General features: G+C 39.9%; 2 protein-coding genes and 1 long non-coding RNA gene across 3 annotated transcripts; all 3 read right to left on the bottom strand.

Annotated features, from left to right (window-relative positions):
- Positions 1–1,954: 1,954 nt before the first annotated feature.
- LOC102714108 (vacuolar-sorting receptor 1-like) lies at positions 1,955–7,597 on the bottom strand. The gene is made up of 14 exons (XM_006658070.3): positions 7,515–7,597; positions 6,821–6,990; positions 6,270–6,741; positions 4,409–5,095; positions 4,233–4,321; positions 4,053–4,122; positions 3,892–3,975; positions 3,639–3,715; positions 3,452–3,533; positions 3,203–3,285; positions 3,051–3,117; positions 2,756–2,887; positions 2,554–2,660; positions 1,955–2,415 (listed from the first exon to the last, which is right to left on the bottom strand). Exons 1-14 carry the CDS (start codon positions 7,558–7,560, stop codon positions 2,311–2,313), a joined length of 2,271 nt encoding a protein of 756 aa, XP_006658133.2. The 5' UTR covers positions 7,561–7,597; the 3' UTR covers positions 1,955–2,310.
- A 387-nt stretch (positions 7,598–7,984) lies between these two features.
- On the bottom strand, positions 7,985–10,570 carry LOC121054945. The gene is made up of 2 exons (XR_005812190.1): positions 10,364–10,570; positions 7,985–8,356 (listed from the first exon to the last, which is right to left on the bottom strand). It is a non-coding gene; the product is annotated as an uncharacterized LOC121054945 (long non-coding RNA).
- Positions 10,571–16,154: 5,584 nt separating this feature from the next.
- Positions 16,155–18,780, bottom strand: LOC102714388 (probable WRKY transcription factor 54). Its single transcript, XM_040526438.1, has 3 exons — positions 18,449–18,780; positions 17,849–17,953; positions 16,155–17,038 (listed from the first exon to the last, which is right to left on the bottom strand). Exons 1-3 carry the CDS (start codon positions 18,778–18,780, stop codon positions 16,435–16,437), a joined length of 1,041 nt encoding a protein of 346 aa, XP_040382372.1. The 3' UTR covers positions 16,155–16,434.
- Between the last annotated feature and the right edge of the window lie 873 nt (positions 18,781–19,653).

Raw genomic sequence — 19,653 nt, forward strand, 5'->3', positions numbered from 1 at the left:
AAATATTTAATCTCAATTTTATGTTTTTTTATCGTAATTTATTTTTCAGCATCAATTGGTTATAACTCACAACGACTCCCATGCTACCACTTTGGCAGTAGCAACCGATCGGTTTTTTGACATCGGCTTTCGAGAATCTACATTCAAAGTTAGGTTTATGAGAATTTATCCTGAAATTACTGACCTTTGATCGGTTTAAAAAAGAAACCGATAGACCACTAGGTTTCGTGATCAGAGCTCCGAGCTCCTAACGGTATGGTAAACTCTGCACTACTAGACTGCAAGCTCCATCTGCTTGGTCCACATTCTGAATTTACAGATTCTGATTAAACCCAAGCCGTTTCATGTTCATCACGATCGATCAGCCAAAACTGCTCTTTTTGTTAGCTTTGGAACTACTAATCATTTCTTCTCCTACACCTCCATCTGGCCCACGGCCACTAGACAGAGCAGCAGCACCACCATTACATGCCTGCATGATGCTCCAATCCGGTACTCTACCTAGTAGCGGCATTATTATCTTTCTTGTGCCCATAATACTCCATGACACACACATCATGATGATGATGGATCACGCCATCATGGGTCGATTTCTTTTCGATGGCATCCAAACTAAAGAGCGCTCATTTGGTGAGAGGAGGCAGTGAGTGCAGTGGTTGGGCAGGCCTGTCTACTGAGAGGCTGCATGTGGGCCATGCCGGGTTTGCCTGATCGAGAGCATCTCAGCTCCTAATTGCTGCCGTAATTGCCCATGAATACATAGGTAGGACCATGTATCGGCTTCCTGGTCCTTCCTTGCTTCGTCCTCGATTGAATGAACAGAACGAACAGTCGCCATGATTCAACGGGAAAGATGGGGATGGAGTTGTTGTCAGAGCTGCCTGCCTGCCTGCGACGATTCATCGCTTTCAGGGAGCATCCAGCTCTCCTGTAGCAGCCAATGCTGATGAATGCCGATCCATCCATTCTTCTTCTCGAGGTACGCGTACTGTTCGGTTCATAGATGGGCGCAGCAGCTACTACTGTGCTTGTGCCGTTGTGCGTTTCCTCTGTTTACCCCGTACGCAAAGCACACACACGTCATGATTGTTCTTGCTGTACGTAATGGCCAGCGTGTAGCTTGTCAGAGGCTCAGAGCAGTAACTCCAGGGCTCCAACCGACGAGAAGCTCCATAGCTCTCTGGTCTCTGGACGCTGCAATTACAAAGAGAGACCCGACGGCGGATTTAGAAAAAAATATTAGAAGGAATTAGACGAAGTAGAATTGCTCTCAGTACTTCGTTCTCTTTAGTAACTCCGGTGATAGATTCGTCCCTGAGAGACCATCGTCATACGGGTTTAAAGCTGGACGCGTATGTTGCCCCAAATATTGACCTTGGTAGGAAACGTGGCAAACCAAGAGCTTCCACACAGTAAAACTTAAGTGAATTCACAAACTAAAGCTGCCGGTTTTGCGGCGGCCCCGCCATGGACGTGAATTGGTAGTGACGGGCGAGGGGAGAGAGAGAGAGGCGTGAGAACAGTGGGGACGAAGACCGTGCATATTTGGGCCATGATTTTTGCAATGGGTCCTTATTTTGGACTGTGGATAGTGGGCTTCGCTGGCTGATGAAGTGACGTTTGGGCTTTCAGTTCTCAAGCCCAATATTGTTTGACCCATCAGCTGTCCAGCCCAACAAATTGGCTCCCTTCCTTCCTCCATCTTCCTCTCCGTTCATGTTCCTTCACCTCTCGTCGGTTTCGTTCCATTTTCTGCCTCTTCCTTCCGATTTGGGACTCGATCTATTGGTCTTGATGATTTGGGGGTTGACTCACTCAGACATCTCAACTTGTCAGACCGCTGTTGTTGAAGGCGTTCGAGTTGCTGATCGGCCGGTGTGGGAGGTGGGATTTGGAGATGGAACATGCGATGCCAACAAGATTGAATGCACTACAGAAACTGCTTATGCTTAGATGTAGAAAATGCTCTTCCGGTCTCTTTATTAAGGACAGTATTTACACATTTTCAACACGTAGGAGTAGCTCGCAAAAAAAGAAAAAGAGAGTACAGAAGAATAATAACATGACCAGAAGCTCATAATTATGACTAGAACCCAATTAATGAGGTCTAAACTCTGGTGAGATCCTAATCTGCCCTGCAGGTTTTCCAGGAAAGAAAAAAGAGGGTATACAAAGATCTTGTCGTTCCAGAAACATGAGCTATACCGAAAAATTCATCTTCTGGCACAAAGGGTAGCTCCACGCCGACCACTCTGTCAAGATGGTGACCAGTGATGCTGCTGCTAGCCCTTACTTATGCTTGATGCTATTTCAGATGTCAGCATGCTCCACAGGACGATGTTGATTCTGTGTTTCTTGGTTCTCCAGGGGCATGTATTGAGCCATGATCGCGCGAATCTCTGAATCCATGTAACTCTGGTTTGGCATAATGGTAAACACAAAGCATGAGTAAGCCGTAGCCCGTAGATTATTGCAAACATAATCCAACAGGAAGAGCTAGAAAATCATGTGACCATTTGCAGATGGATTAAAATAGAAGGATGAGTTTTTTACCCGTAGCCGATATTTGTATACAGCATATGCTCCAACTCCAGCCAAAGCGAGGCCAAAGAAAATGACCCAAAGGAAGCCCCAACCCACTGACGAAGAACCAACTTTGCCTGCACAGCGATTGTAAAAGGCATTGCATAATGCAGATATTCAGAAAATTGGACAATACAAGACTAAGAGAAAAAAAAAGGGTTAGGGGACTCACTGATGCAAGTGTCATGCTCTCTCATGTATAACATATTATTACCACCACAGCTACATTCATAGCTTCCCCATGTATTGTCACAAGTGCAGTCCTTGCACTGGCAGAAAAGTTTGTCTTTGCATTCATCAATATCTGAAAGTGCCAATCACAGATATATTAAGTAAGGTTTTCCAGTACTAATTAGTAGGAATTTTAAAAAAAATATGGTTGGCTCAAACAGAAATATCGATCATTCAATATACTAGTATATTTTCTAACAAAAAACAGAATGTTTTGCCACATGGAGTAATGTTACCTTCACAACTGTTTATGCCATCACCCTTGAAACCTGGTGGGCATTTGCAGCCTTTAGATTCTTCGTTCTGTAGAGTTCCATGATTAGTTTTGTAATTCATAGAACAACCAAAGACAGCTGCAAACTAGAACAACTCCGAAAGAGATTCTTACTGAGCAGGCAGAAACAGTTTTCCCGTTTCTAGTTTCCTTCCAACAGCCTCCGTTGTTGATTTGGCACCTACCAACACCAGAAGCTGCCAAACAACCATAAATGAAACAGTGTACTAATGGTTGGTTGAAATAATAAAACAATTTAAGATCTGTTACGAATAGCTCTGTCTATAGCAAGGGGACTCTAGTGTTTCAAAAAGGATTCTAAAGAAATAGATGTTGCCAACCCATCTTGACGAAATAAAATACCTTCACAGTGAGTGTAGCCATCACCAACGAACTTTACACCACGGGCAACAGGGCATTCACAAACTCGCCCACGGAAGGTGTCCTAGAATATGTTTCACAGCAAATAAGAATGTGCACCTCAGACACAATACGGGTGAATGAGGTAAGAAGTATCAGACTATTAGTAGTTTTCCCAGTAAAACTATACCTTGCACGCAGTAAAATTATTAGTCTTGTCCTGCCAACACCCTCCATTGTTCTCCAAACATTCATTTGTTTGAATATCTATACGCGAGAGAGAAAGGTGGAAAAAACGGGAGGAAAAATCAATACGGCATCAGTAAAAATCTAGGTACTAATAAAATTGGCAAACCCAATCTGGGTTTTCCCGGCAAAAAATTAAAAAAATAAATAAAAATCTAGGTACATTTCAGAAAATGAAAACATAAAAATTCACAAACCTTCACTCAAACAAACATCAGGTTCTGTTGTCTCCTCAAATCCTGAGCATACTGCTTTTAGCACAGCACTTTTCTCCAGCTTGCCTGAAGAGGAGACGAGTATATGTCATAACAGCAGCGAGCTAAAGAGAAAAAAAATGCACAATAAGATACTAGCGCACCTCTGTATTGCTTGTTATTGACAACAAGGGTTGGCAGTATAGTGACATCTCCTCGAGAGCCATGACCAATCTGAAAGGATGAAATTCACAGAGATCAGTCTACCACTAACTAATGAATAATTTCTGAATGTACAGACCTGACACAATGAAAACATTAGGATCTACCACCAATAGTCTTACTTGAGCATCTTGTTCCGCTTTGAGTACAGGGTTTTCTTCATCAGCATCAGGGTCTCCCACACACTTGTTGATCTTCTCAATATCCAATCCTATGAAAATGACAGATCAATTAGTTCAAATCAACCGTTGGTTCAAAGAATTAAGCAATTCTGGTGAACAAAATTAACCACACCTACCAAGTGACTTGATAACACCATTAGCACATTCGCGGTTGTACTTCTTCTCCTTCATTGGGCACCTAATTGAAAAGTCGTGTACATAATCCCACCAGACCCATGGCTTGCGAGTTTCATTAGCAACCTTGAACAAACAAATCTGAAGCAGGTTCTGAAGCACGACATCTTTTCCATCGTATCCAATGTTGAAATCCTGCTCTGGATCTGGAGCGCAGTATCTCCCATGATTAATACACTGAGATTTGCACTGTTTGCTCAGGACGAAAGCTTCCGGACAATACCACGTAATATAGTGAGGAGTGAACTGAGTATAACCCCTTTTCTCAAGCACTTGTGCTGTTCCTCTGAATCTCCTCACAAAATTCATTTGCATGTCACATTTCGCACCACATTCGTCATTGCTGTTTGTCCAGAACTCATACTCTACACGCTCATCAGGATGAGGGAGAGATTCCCTCCAATCCAGAAGGACATTTACCATATCTCCGTTTTCCAGCGATTTCTTAAGGTCGTCCCCAAATTTCTTCGTTACAAGTGCCGAAGGAACAGTAATTTTCTCTATGTAATCTGTGCCACTAGACTCTGGTGAGTCCATTGTAATCAAAGGTTCCACTCTGTCATCAGCAACAAGAACTGCTGCAGCTCCAGCGCTTTGCGCATTCCATCCCTTTGTTGTGAAGTAGCAGTCTGCACATCACAAGGAATTAAATATCCCTTTTTTGAATGATAAAATATACATCAATAGTTACATGAAACTTAAGAAATGGGCGAAAAGAAGTTAGAACCAAACATACAAATGGTATGATTCCATGGAACATAAAGATACTAGTATGCTCATCTTCTTTCGTAACATGTAAATACCAATAAATAATAAAGAGTTAAGACCTTTCAACTCCTCGTTACTAAAGTTCAGAATGAAATCCACTAGGCTAGTTAACATATATATACTGATGGCCATATGTATACTCTTATGTATAACTTCCATTTCTAGCCTTAAATCACCTTCTATATGCAGCTTTCTACTGATAAACTTGTAGCCAAAGCAGTGACATAAGTTGTAAAGCAATACTTCTGAAATTTCAAATAGAAAAAATAATATTTTTTTGAAACTCCTAGGAACTACAAAAGCTAAATAATTTGGACATCCAAAGCACATATTCTAATCCCTGACTCACTCAAAGTGCAATAACTAAACGTAAGCATACATAATCTTTCTCAAATCAAGATTTCACCACGGGACCCAACTACTTATCCGATATTTCAACGAGCTTTGTATAATTGTATTGAACTAACAAGCAGATATAGAACTGCAAGACATACCGAATCATACCAGGTTGTGTTAATTATGACAAATTGTAAATCAGTGACTAACCGTGTGTAACTACATGTTAACCTACTTTTTGCCGGGTTGGCCAAGATTGAGCCGACCACAAGTTAACCTACCTAAGCAAAGATCCACGATAAACCATAAGACAAGCAAAAAATGCCAATGAAAAAAAACTAAAGCAGCTTTTAATGCCAAAGTGCATATCCCTCTGCCAAAATTATTCACTGGCAGAACATGGCTACAGAGTACAAAGTGAAATATCTTTCTTAATCATGCTGTTGGATTAGGGCAATTAGAAAACATGCACTAGTTTCTTAACATCAGTTGCAAACTGCTAGCTATGACAAATGAGATAGTGCGATTGACACTAATAAATTTCTCATGTGCTAGTGACTGCTGACAAAATTAGAACGCCCGTGCGTGGGTTCTTCAATTTCAATAAAAGATGCGGTTTTTAAAATCACGAGATGGAAAAATAAATTCCTGAAAAGAAGAAAGGGTTCCGATAAAGAAAGCGCGGGGATCTATCCTGACCTCCGCGATCGACGAGAAGGAAGACGGGGAGGCCGCCGGACTTGGGCTTGAAGGAGAGGTCGAATTCGTCGAAGGCCTTGCACGCCTTCCTGTTGGCCTTGGGGTAGACGACGACCCCGTGCATGGTGCCCCCGTACTGCGGCATCCCGAAGTTGCCGATGGCGCACTCGTAGACGCCGCGCAGCCCCGCCGGCGACGTGACCCGCAGGCTGTTCTTCTCCACCACGAACCTCCCCGCCGCCTCCCCCGCCATGGACGCCACCACCACGAGGAGGAGAGCCCACCTCCTCCATGCGGCGGGCAACCCCATCTCCGTCACCTTCTCGCGCGCCAAGATCAAAGAGAAAGGTGGGGTCTTGGATGGAAATCGCCGGGTCGGGGGGGTTGGGGGTAGCTTGGTAGGGAGAAAAGAAAAAGGGCGAGGCTTTCGCGGGAGCAGAGGCGAGTGCAATAAAGGATCGATTTGACTAAGCTAGCGGAGAAGAAACAACCAACAACAGAATTAGTGTGGTTCTGCAGTGAGATCCGCATGCAGAGAGAGATGGATGTACGTGGCCGTGGCCGCGGTCGCGTCGTCCTCGTGCCATCCGGGGTTGGAACTTGGAATGCTTCCAAGGCAGGCAGCCGATGAGTGTACTGTTTGCAAGTGTTTTCTTTCGTTTCGCTGCTCGTGGGACGTGGGTATCGTGAGGCTCCGGGGACCGGTTACTCCTGTACTCGTCTGTTCCAAAATACAATAAATCAGTATTAAAATGTAATAATAAATCAGTATTAAAATGTAATGTATTTTAGAATGAAGTGGATGGTTTTAAAAAAACTTTCCTTATTTAAGAACTTTCCAAAATTATATATATATCTTCTTAATATTTCTAAATCAATTATTTTAAAAGTTACTTACTGTTGAAGTTCAGAATCCCTCTTTTATAAAATATAAATATTTTTAGAATTTAAATTTTATATGATAATATAAACATTTATGTACTTATTCATATAATTTTAATTCTTTCAAGACTAATTAAATGTTTAGAAAGAGAGTTTAATCAACTTAAAATTTTAAAATTAACTACTTTAGTGCCTAAAAAGAAATCTTTAAATATTTTCTGAGTCTATATTAAACAATTTAGAATTAGCTATATTTTTGGAACGGCCGCATTATATTTTAGTGGTGGTATGAAATTGCAGGGAGCACTGCATTAGCTTTGAGGTTCACGCTAGAGTCAATGGCTCGCCGTGTACGAGGATAACCTCTTCGAGGGTCAACGGAAGGCGACAACGACAGCCCGATCGCCATCCAATGGTCAGTATCAGGCAATCCAGGTGCCGAGTTTCCAGCCTTGCACAAATCAAAACCCAAGGTGACAAGTTTTCAGCCTTGCATATAAATGATGACAGTAACGGATAAAAGCGGCAAGAAAAACAGTACGGTTCATACTCAGCAGACAGGAGCTAGATATGTACACTCATCGTTATTTTTACTAGCACGAGCAAAGCAACTAATTATCGATTAAAAAATAATTTATAAATAAAACTTATGTTGTTAATGATTTAAAAACAAATGTTAAAAAATATACAATAAAAAAACAGAGAACCAACTCTAAATGAAGGTTTTAAAATTTAAATTTTGGCTTATAAACATAAGTAAAAATATGGGGTTATAATATCGACGATGGATCAGTTCATATGCACGTGATCCCTAAGAAACAACCACGACACAGTAATGTAAACCTGGTGCGCACAACAATTATCATGGCTCCCAAGTACAAGACTGAAAACATGCATCTTGGAGAAAATAATGATCACGAACATGAATCTATAGCACTGTTAAACACAGGACAAATTTTCCGAGATGAGTAATAACTCGTATGGTCATTCCCTCCTGAGGATTACATGCAAGAGAATCCTACATTAAAATGAAACAAGGAAGCATAAGTGTCTTATATTATTTGCTGGGTCATCCAAGTTCTCTTCACTCAGAAATCATCCCGGAAATGTAAATGTATCAAAAGTTGCAGTCTTTCATATGCCAGGCAGACTCATGCCTCTGCTTCGGGTTTCTCAAAGAAAGTTTTCTTAATCCAGTCAAATGGCTGCAGAAAAAGATGAAAATATTCTTCAGAATTGGAAATACCATCACATAACAATTTGATTATTCACAATGAGAAGGTAGAAAAAACACGTGTTTAACGGCAGAACTATCTAAACTACTATCTTCGTTTCATATTACAAAATGTTTGGACTCTAGCTAGATTTAGCCATGAATCAATATATATGATTTGTATATGTATCTAGATTCATTAGGATTCATATGAATCTAGAGATGTCCAAAAAATCTTATAATGTGGAACAAAGATTATACTGTAAAAGAGAGTAGTGGTGGTGGTGGGTTGAGCCAACCCACCACCAACTCCCCAAATTCTAACATATGTGACCACACACCATTCTTTCTTAACAAATTTGACAACCAAAAACATCTTCTGATTAGCTGTAATATTTAAAATATATTTTCTTTGCAACATGCCGATGTGATGTTTTAAATCTTGTAACAATGTACGCGCATTTGCTAGTACTTTAAGACAGCAATCAAAGATAAGAATAATACTCCCCAATTATCTACTACTCCATATCTTATAACCATTGTGTAACTCAAGTTACATTTTAACAAATAGAGTAACCCTGAACATAATAAACAACACTACCACAGGCATTCAACGAAATTCTATTTGCATGGTTCTACAATGTACCAAAGGTCTCCCTGATTTTTAACATGAGAGGCTAAATATGCAAGTGGAGGAAATAAAGTTTCAGCCAAATGAAATTCCACATCTATGGCTTAAAAGCTAGGAACATATTCTATGAACCATAATGGACAACATGTGCTTAGGCTACTGCAGATAAAGATAAAACACCCAAACAGAAAACTAGTGTTGGAACCTAAGATAATGCTAACAAACCATGTAAGATACGGTGCAGTAGCTACATTAGTCATACCAAGGATGCCAAATCTCAGTAAAGGTAATCAGGAATAGTGTAGCACATAGGTCAGTCAATTAAAATTCTGTTTTGCACAGAAAGTTGAGCAACTGCAGAGAAAACTCACTCAAGAACATTTACTCTAGCCCAAGGCCTGTATTATGTGTCATGAGGCAATAACTAACTGATAAAGTACAGAAAAAAATATTTACTGGTGCTTTAAATAGATAATAAGAGCACGGCAAAAATAGCCCACGGAGGAATAAGGTGACAGTGATTGTATTGGCCAGCTCAGGACAACTGTGATGGAATTCCTCTAATTCTGCATTTTCAAGATGACACGAACCTAAATTTGTAGGCTCCAAATGATATTTTTTATGGTGAGTTTATTTTGAGCAGGGCCAAATATGAGATGTTCCTTCTAGTCCTAGGAGAGAATAGGACATGATAGATCTTCTCAAGAAAGAGAGTTCACCAGGGGAAAGCAAATCAAGGTAGCAAGCAGAAAGTAGTTGGATTTTCTAAAAGCAAAATTATATTACAGAACTAGGATAATTAAAGGTCTATGCTGTCCATCAAATGTTGCATAAGTCAAATAATGGGTATACTTGTATAGCTGCATTAATTACTGAACTGCACAATGTAGCGAGTACAACAATTCAAAGTTTGTGTTTTTGCTAAACTTTCTTCTAATATATCTTTTGGCAAAATATTTTGTTTGCACGACGTAGAATATGAACATAAGTTACATATAAGGCATTGTAGACACAAGCACACAGCAATATTCCTGTACATAAAGTCTGGCCTTGGTCTTTACAGAATAATTTCTTCTTATCCCCATCAATCAACCTTCCCTAATAGATCAAAGCAGTAAATTTGATTCCAACCTATTCCGTACCAACCATCTATATATTTTTTCTTAGAGATCGCTAAAATTTCTTGTTATAGATTGTCAAAATAATAGAGGAGACTACCGATCCAGCACGGCACCAGATCCACACAAACAACAGATCCTATCTATAAAAACCGAATCCTAACGCCGATGGGTAAAAGCCGCAAGCATATCTACGGATCAATCCATCTCTATAGGCGGGGGATAAAAGGCGCGGTCAAACGACCCTGACCTGGACGAGGTAGATGGCGGCGGCGCCGGCAGCTACGCCCCAGGTGGCGGCGGCGGCGATATCGGTGGGCTGGGGGCGGCGGCGCGGAGAGATGAAGCGGAAGAGGCCGGAGCTCGACGCCGGGAGAGCCATCGCCGCCGCTAATCTGGTCGAGGTGAGGGAGGCGAGAGGAAGGAGAGGACAAGGGTTGCGCAATTTTATTTTTTCTAGTCTAGTATATAGTACGTTTCTTCCGCGTGTAGATGGGCTTATGTGGGCCCAAACAATTTGGTAAATGGGCCTAACGATTATGGGCCGAAAATAGTTCGGCCTGATTTGACACACAACTTACCTGGCCCATCAAATTTTCGCTTAGGTTAATCCTTGTAAGCCAAAATTTAAATTTTAAAACTTATTTTAAAGTAGATTTTGATCTTTTTATTGTAGTTTATTTCTTAAAAAAATTTTTAATTTATGAGAGTAGTAAAAATAATATTTTTAATTTTCATCTATGAATTATTTTTAAATTTCGGTAAAAGGATGTGGCTTTCCTCGTATGACTGTTTGTTTCTCCTCAGGGAATTATTTAGGCTGTAACATGTATATGCATTGCAGTGGACTTATTTAATCAAGAAATGGATCCGTAGGGGATTTTAATCAACTGCTTATTTGTGAGTTTTTGGGGAATCGGTGGGTGCGACGGCGTTTCTGGTTGTCATATGCTTGTTTGTTTCTCCTTGGATATGATCAGGAAAGTTTCGTTGCTTTTCTCTGTGAAAAAAACGACCGAAAGAGAGGTAAAGCATGTCAAATTGGACTATAAAAGGGAGGAACAGTTGCTGCATAGCAGCAACACACTCTCAGATAAACACAGCCAGAATCAAGACACCAACTTGCTATCTGAAAATTACATCATGTTCATCAGCACTGTTACTACTTCGCCGCCAGCTTAAATGTGTCGCCTTTGAAATTGAGTATACCATGAAGATATCTACAGTATGATCTAGATTTACAACAATTCGTCTTGACGTATACGATGGCGGCCGGTGAATCGAGACAAAATACGCGCACATGCTGAACGGAGTTGAAACATGCATCTCCATGCGTTGATCAGTTGGAAGACCTAAGCCAAGGATTATTGAGTCATGCTCTGAGCTCGTGCCACATAAATGTTTAATCTGGATTTTTTTTATGAAAAATATATATATTTGTAAATTTAAAATAATTTATGAATAATTAGAACTTTTACCTACATATTCTTAGCAATCTAAAAGCCAAGACTGAAAATAAACTATGGTAAAAACCCACGAAATCAACTTTAAATTTAAGATTAAAAAATTAAATTTTAGCTCATAAGCATAAGTAGAAGCAAAAAAAACTTGAGAGTAGCTTTTTCCATTGCTTTTGTCGACGGATCAGAGTTGGTGAAGTGAAAAGGGGAAGAAAATTCAGCAACACACTCACTGAGTGAACTTGCGTGGCAGATGATGGTTTTCATCCTCAAGTAAATTTCTCGACCTAAAAAGCATTCTCTTAGTTGAGAATAGACAAGTGGACAGCACATCGATCAATCGTTCTAAAACTCGCATATCCATGGTTCCAAAATGGTAGATTCACTGAAAGGAACACTAAGATGTATAACAAACAGACGATTTAATTAAATGCATTACTTAACTAATGGTAAAGTTGATTTGGGGTGATCATTGGAACACGCTTTCTACGTAAGAAATACACTAATTGTCTGGCATAGTTTACGGGGACAATCAGAAGAATCCAAAGATCCAAACAGAATATAGCAGTGCACTGTCTAGGGAAGGTTCAGAATGCTTTGCATGCTTCTTCAAAGACTGTTAGCCAAATCAAGCACCTTTATGATCTTTAGATCGACTTTAATTAGCTAGCCTTGATCAGTGGGGATCAGCTCTTTGATGCATCAGCTGGCTTTTATACATGTAAATTTTGGTAGAAAATTACAAAATGGATACTCATATTCTACCTGAGTTTTGAGATCGACTTTTTTAGACCATGACTTGGTCAGGTCATCCCCAAGTTTTCACTGCTTTCACTCGCCATAGTCGTTGTCACTAGCTTGGAGAGAATTAGTGGACTTATTGACGTGACTCGTGAGACAAACATAGAGACGAGAGTAGAACAGTTCGTCGTTGGGGTCCATCCATGCGAGTAAGCAAGCACGTGCTACCTTGCATCCGCTGTTGAACCGATCAAAGCGCATGTAAGTAGATCAAGCCATGCGACCTAATATATGGTCGACAATGTCAACTTCAACACATTAATTTAGTCACTATATAACAAACAAGAGACTCAACTTGACTCAATATTTATATGAGGGTCGACTTAATATAACATGTGATCGAGCTGCAAGCTGAGGGGGCTCACTTGCTTTGGAGGAAAAAAAATAAAAGATTTGATTTCTAAGAAATAATTTCGATCTACGAGTGTCATTTGTTTTGCAGAAATAAAGTATAGTGAAATCAAAGAAAAGTCTTCCTTTCCATAATTCGTTTAGAGAAAACATTGAAAATTTTCATCTACTCAAACCTATTGAAAAATTCCTATGGTTTTGATGTGTATATGCTTTCATGTTTCTCCACTTTATCTAATCCTAGCGGTTGAAACTCCTCCAAACCAAATAAGCCCCGAGAGAATTTTACTTTATGTGTTCCAACAATTATATTGTTGAAGAATTTGTCGTAACTGTTCCAGCCACCCCACCTGGTCTTAATTGTCCGGCCTAATAACGAAAAAAAACCATAAAATCAACCTAATTAATGTTAAAATTTAAATTTATCATATAAGCAGGAGTAAAGTGGAAAGATGAGAACCAAGTCGCAAGTGAAAAGGCAAAGAAACCAATGTTTTTTGAAACTCGGTATCAGCATAATATCGTTAAATTGCATGCAGATATAAGAATCACATAGATATACAGACTGATCATCTTTATTTTCCAGGCTTTGCGCCTTAACTTTATTTTTCGGACTTTCCTTCTTTTATATCACTAAGGACATATTATAAAATTATATTTAAAACTATTTTTTGTTTACAAATATACTATTTTTCTTTTTTTATCAAAAAGACAAACAATCAATACGTACCATAGTTGTCTTGAAAATCATATCATAATATAATGTTTTCATCCGTTTTGTTATAAGTATACTACATAGGAATATACTCACTGCTCCAATCCAAATAAGTACTCTCTGTATAAAAATATATAGGACGTATGGCTTAACTGTGAGGCACTTCTATCGGATCGATGTTTTTGCGTAGTACCCCTAAGCATGTCACTAAAATAAATGTAATTACTAATTAATATCAAAGTATAGTAATTCTCACTAAACAATTACTACTGATCATATTCAGTGGAATATTTTATTTCTTGGTCTCTATATCCAACCTTATCCACAAATCAAATGCATCCAAAAACTACACGATCATCTCTCATCTAGAGATATCCAGCAAGCCAAACACATCTTTAATAAATGTATGCATGAGTAGACAATATGGGCATTTTGGCAAACTCAAGCTGTTATCTTTAAGCTACTGATCTACACGCTGTATTTATATTATCATGTACAGGAAATACTGATTCAAACTTTTCAAAGCCATTAATAAAACATAGTCATTCACCACTTATATGACCAATCAGTTGAGTTACAGCTAAAAGATAAATTAATAATTTCAAAGTATGCCTTAATTTATACTTCTACTTCTAGTGGTCTAAAAACTGAAACTAAAAAAAGATGGAAAACACATAAAATAATTTCAAACTAGCTCTTGAAATTCAATTTCAGTTCTTTTTATAAAAGATAGCTGCATAATCGTGATACCAAACACATTGGATGCATCTTTTCAAGAAGACCATTCATTTTCAGTTTGTCCCATTGGATGCATATATATACACACACAGATATATGTATGCATATACACATATACACAGATATATGTATACGTATACACAGATATATATACATACATATATACACACACACATTTACACACCGACAAGAGGATGGAGGAAAGCCACGTTAATATATATATCAAGTAATCTTATTAATTTGTTTCGGATGTCAAGTGTTTTTGTCTCCGTGCATGTGTCAAGTGATTGAGCCACATTTGCAATATATATAAACTCATGCATTCATTCACTATTTAGCAAGTCATTAGTCTAAGTCTTCGGGGGTGAAAGACTTGGATCAAAGTGGGCCAACATGATATATACATATAGTCGTCGTGACAGCAACCTACGAAAAAACTAAAAAACTTTTCCAGCTTTTGTTGTCATGGCCGGGGCCAACGTGGATATCCATGGGTCCAGGCAAGCATCGATGCAGAAAGAGAGAAAAGGCCCTTGCAAAGGAGGTGAGTGTGGCATGAGCTTATAGTGCACAATCTCTCTGAACAAAAGCCATATGCAATTACTTACTAGCTTTAAAAAATCAGTGTAGTAGTTCAAGAAAATTAAGTATATACAAAAGGGCGTAAGTTAAAGGCAAACCATGAACTGAACTAGATTGATTGATACCAGCCGGCAAAACCATGTACAATAAATAAGTATTACTCTATGCATATAGTAGTTAACTAAACTAATGCTTTCAAATCTTACCAAAATCTTGTCATTTCCTCTAACAAGACATGCCCACATAAAAAGGTGTTATCATTGGCATGACAATAATTTGTTAATAACTTAAGATTCGATTCACACACGTGTAATAATGCTAATATATGTAGCTGTGCAAATTCAACTGCAAGCTACTGTACACATGCATGCATGATCAACAACAACAAACAGTCTTAATTTGTCACATATGCCATGGTGGTTGTCTCACTTAATCCTGAAGAGGATCGATCTCCTACCGAAAGGTCATATATTAAGAAAAAAACGCTAGGTAACTGAGGAACTAGGTTTGTCGAATATTATAACTGACAAGAAACTTTGCTTGCTGAGAATAGACAACGGTCGAAATGTCATATAATTGGGAAATTGTATGGTCATTGAATAAATATCTCGAGTTATTAAAATTTAGTGTAAAATTTTGAAGCCTTTTGCTATCATTGAAAAAATACATCGAGCTAAATTTTATGTAAAAATTTAGTACATCTAGGTAATTTATCAAGAACTTCTTTTAAGAATAAATGGTAAAATTGTTCTATTGTATATAGAATTACAAATTAATAATTACGATGAACTATTTTTACCGTAACATAGGGTGTCACTAAGAAAATTCAAGTCCAAGCATAAAAGACAATTTGGTTGTTCATTGTGTTTTCCAAAAAAAAATCTATTAGCTGTTTGCATAACATTAATTTGAGGGCCGTACGTGAGACCGGATCAAAGGACATCTGACGGCTCCCTATAAAATGGCTCTTCGATCGAACAAAAACAGCATGTTTTTTTTTTCAGTTTTCTTCTTACACCTAAATTTATTATCAAGTTGAGAGGTCAAACCTCAACTTAATGTTAATTTATGAGTAAATTTCCCCGTAGCTAATCAATTCTTTCTTGCATTTTATGTTGAAATGGTATGTTCCAAATCCAATTGAACAAACTAACTTAGATATATCTTTCATCTCGTTTGGAATAACTGACCAAAAGTAGTAGCGGCGAAGTTATATATAGAGAGAGTTTTATGATCATTGAAAAAGTATCTCCAGCTATCAAAATTTTAATATAAAAATTTGGTACCTCAGGTTATCATTTTAAGGATGACAATTATATATATATATATATAGTATTATTCACACAGTACTATATATTCATATTTCAATACTTACAAAACTACATATATGCGTGGCTGAGCTGACACACAAACTCACTAGTTCAATAGTGCAACTAATATACACAGTATATACTATGCATGTACATATCAACATATGTTGGATTTCCAATCCAGTAGTAGCTACTCCGTACTACTATACTACAAGTATTGCTAGCAATAGAATATTATACTATTTTTACGGATTGTTGCACCATATGTCACTGCAATAGTATCATGCAAATTGCGGACTTGTTTCTTGGATATTTGTAGCGATAATTAGCATGGCATGAATTAATGTATCCATGCAAGCCTTTGTTAGGGATCGAAGCCAAACATGTCGTCGTCATCCCCAGGAAGATTCCCAAAGGAGCCGAGAGAGCCAGCCATATTGAACCCGAGGCTGCTGGGAGAGGACGGGAAGCTGCCCGCCATGTCACCGCCGATGACCCCCGACGGCCAGTAGCCCGCAGGCGCTGACCCCACGATCGACGTCGACGGCGTCGTCCCCGCGGATCCAACCACGGCGGCGAGCGGCAAGCTGCTGCTGAGCTGCATGACCTCCTCGCTGGCGCACTCCGGCGGCGACACCGGGGAGCCGCAGTTGGCGAAGCTACATGCCGGCGTTGGATCGACGGCGGCGGCGGCGGCGGCGTCTGCCAAGAAATGACGGTGGCTCTGAAGAGGCACGTCCCTGCTTGTGCTCGCGACGGCGGCGGCGCGGGACCCGAAGCTGATGAGGTTGGCGTAGTCCGCCGTGGGGGCTTCGGCCTCGAAGACGAACGGGATCGTGGAGGGGTCCCTGCAGGTGTGCTCACCGTAGTAGCTGATGACGAACTCCGACGGGTTGGTTTCGGAGGCCTGGACTTGCTTCGTGGCCATGCATCCTTGGTCTGGCTTGTGCGTGCACCTGTAGTAACTCCTGCAGAGATAGAACAACTCTTTGATTCAGGATCTTGAGGTACCAATACCTTACGGTACCAAATTATTTCTAATGGTCGGATCTAACAGTGCGTATCTCACTCAGCTAGATTTAATAGTAGGAAACGATTTGGTACCTCGAGATACTTTTTGTTGGATCGGATCAAATCTCTTCAGGAAGAATAATTTTATCATCCTTGAGAAAATACTAAGAAACATCACTGTTTCCTATATAAAATTTGGTAAGTGTATCTCTCGTTACCTTCTCAGTAACGAAAAAATGCTACGGAAACCAAGTTGCCAAGTGCAATTAATGCATGTAGAGTATAATATACGCACATGCATGTTTGTAGTTAACAGGAGCGACTAGTGCTACTACTATGTTGCTATCTAATACTTGTATATATTTTTTTCCCAATTTTATTAGTAATTACAACAACTAATTAATACTGCTCAATCGAATTAGGAACATGTGCATTATATTTTATCTAGCTGTACGAAGCTAATTAGCCATGATCCAGAAGATCGCGGAACAATGTTCTCTAACAACTAGAGTAGCTAATTAAGCCAGTTGCCCAGTTGGCAAGTGTTCGATCGGCTGGTACAAGCTAGCGTCTTTAATTTCTTCCTGGGTTAATCATCATTGTATTACGTACTAGCTAGCTAACCACCAAGCCACAAGTGCGAAGAATCTGGTCATGATGAGAATTAGTTGCAAATTAACTCAAAAGAAGCAGATGGATACTGAATACGCACTGATCAATAATCTATATGCACATATATATATATATATATATATATATATATATACCTCGGGTTAGGGGAGTCCTGGATATGTTTCTGCCCATACTTCCGCCATTGCTTTCCGTCCTCCAGCTCCTTGGCTGTGACCATCTTGACAAAAGGACTTTTCGATCTGCCACACGTTACACAAGACAGGAGAGCAAATATCATATATATCCAGACACGCCCACAAAATTAATTTCCCTGGGATACTTAGGCAGACTATGTACAGTACTTATCAATTACATGCAGATGTACATGTAAATGTGCCATATATATAGCTACTAGTAGTTGCTCATAGCTTTTTGGGCTTTTCAAATTTCAATATAAGAAAAGAGAATTGATCTTTTGTGAGAAGAAAGCTACTGGTAATAAAAAGGTTCTTGACTGATAATTGGCGCATAAGTTAAGATTAAACCCCACTGTTAGACAAGGCAATGCTCTCCAACGACTCTCCAAGTTGCATAAAGGAAGTAGCTAGCATGCAGGATGTATGATATGATATGAATCGCCATCATATGAGTAGTGGTACTACCGCATGTGGTAAGAAGCCATAGCTAGTTGCCTAGTTGCGCATGCAGATGCAGTTGATTTTTTCAAAAAAAAAAAGGGTTTAAATTTTCTTCACCTTCTCCTGCCGGAGCTGCTCCGCCGGTGCGGCCCGGAGTATTCAGCCGCGGGGCTTTTCTTCTTCCTCCCTCCCGATCCTCTCCTCCCTGCTCCTCCTCCAGCAGGCGACATCACCGACAGCGTGCTCGCCTGCAGCCTGCTCACCACCCCGTCTAGGAGCTGGCTCAGCTGCCTGGTGCTCGCCGCCGCGCAGCTCGACGACGGCGTCTCCGCCAGCATGCTCTGGAGCTTCACCGCGCTCTTGCGCACCTCCAGAAGGTCGCCAAGAACCTCGTACGGCACCGAGGCCGGCGAGCTGCCGCTGTCTCCATCGCCGCCAGGAGACGCCATGGTAGCCGCTGCTACAGCTAGCTAGTTTACCAGTAGCTATTGGTAGCTAGCCTGGTGCTGCTAGTGGAAGCTAGCAAACTGGTAAACTCAGCTTTGCCACTCTTATATTGGTGTGTGCAGACACCTGCTCTGCCGTAGCAAGAGTTGATAGCTAGGTAGGTTATTGGGCAGCATACAGCTGCAGTTTGCAGTTTTTATTGGTGTGCTCGGTGGGGTGTTGAGGGGAAAAAGTAGACGACGAGGGCGATCGGACGACAAGGAGGAAGAACCAACCACTCACCAAAGGAAATGGCTTGGAGTGAGGGACCCAGCTGGATGTGTGTGTCGCCCGTTCGTACGTCATCCTGTGACGCAGAACAGTGAGCTCATGGACGGCCATCTCATGCCTCATGCATGCACGGCCCAGTGCTCAGTGAATCCCTTTGAAAAAAAAAATAATGGCAGGACAAGAAGTTAGAGCAAGGCTAATAATATAAGGTTTTTTAGTTTTTTCTTAGTCTACTCGTAGTAGTTAGCTTTTTATTATTAATGTAAGGTCCACATGTCTTTCTCACATAATTTATTTGTTCTTGTGTCCAAGCTGGCTATAAAATTATAGCACACTACTTATCTCCTCACATTTCTCTTTCATAAGTATTTAGCTAACTTGTAGCATGCTATTATACTTACTCTAGTTAACAATGATTACTTGTTTATATATATATATATCATTGGGAAAATGGAGAATGGTCCTAACTCCCAACTGTGGTGGAGAAATTCATAGTGGTTTCTTTTCATTTATCTAGTACTACATGGAATGCATAGTTATATTAATTGCAAGTGCAGCGGTTTGTTTAATATCCAGCTAGCCAAGAGCCATTGCATGCGTTAGAT

The sequence above is a fragment of the Oryza brachyantha genome, chromosome 7 (genome assembly GCF_000231095.2).
Source record: "Oryza brachyantha chromosome 7, ObraRS2, whole genome shotgun sequence".
Lineage (NCBI taxonomy): Eukaryota > Viridiplantae > Streptophyta > Magnoliopsida > Poales > Poaceae > Oryza > Oryza brachyantha.

What these genes read in the sequence shown, in the direction of transcription:
- LOC102714108 (XM_006658070.3), bottom strand. Translation starts at nt 7,560, where the DNA reads ATGGCGATCGGGCTGTCGTTGTCGCCTTCCGTTGACCCTCGAAGAG. An exon ending in GCGACCGCGGCCACGGCCAC is followed by an intron (nt 6,742 to 6,820) that starts GTACATCCATCT and finishes CTTCTCCGCTAG; the next exon opens with CTTAGTCAAATCGATCCTTT. An exon ending in CCTTCTCGTCGATCGCGGAG is followed by an intron (nt 5,096 to 6,269) that starts GTCAGGATAGAT and finishes TGTGATGTGCAG; the next exon opens with ACTGCTACTTCACAACAAAG.
- LOC102714388 (XM_040526438.1), bottom strand. Translation starts at nt 18,780, where the DNA reads ATGGCGTCTCCTGGCGGCGATGGAGACAGCGGCAGCTCGCCGGCCTCG. An exon ending in AGCAGCTCCGGCAGGAGAAG is followed by an intron (nt 17,954 to 18,448) that starts GTGAAGAAAATT and finishes AACGTGTGGCAG; the next exon opens with ATCGAAAAGTCCTTTTGTCA. An exon ending in CAGGACTCCCCTAACCCGAG is followed by an intron (nt 17,039 to 17,848) that starts GTATATATATAT and finishes CTATCTCTGCAG; the next exon opens with GAGTTACTACAGGTGCACGC.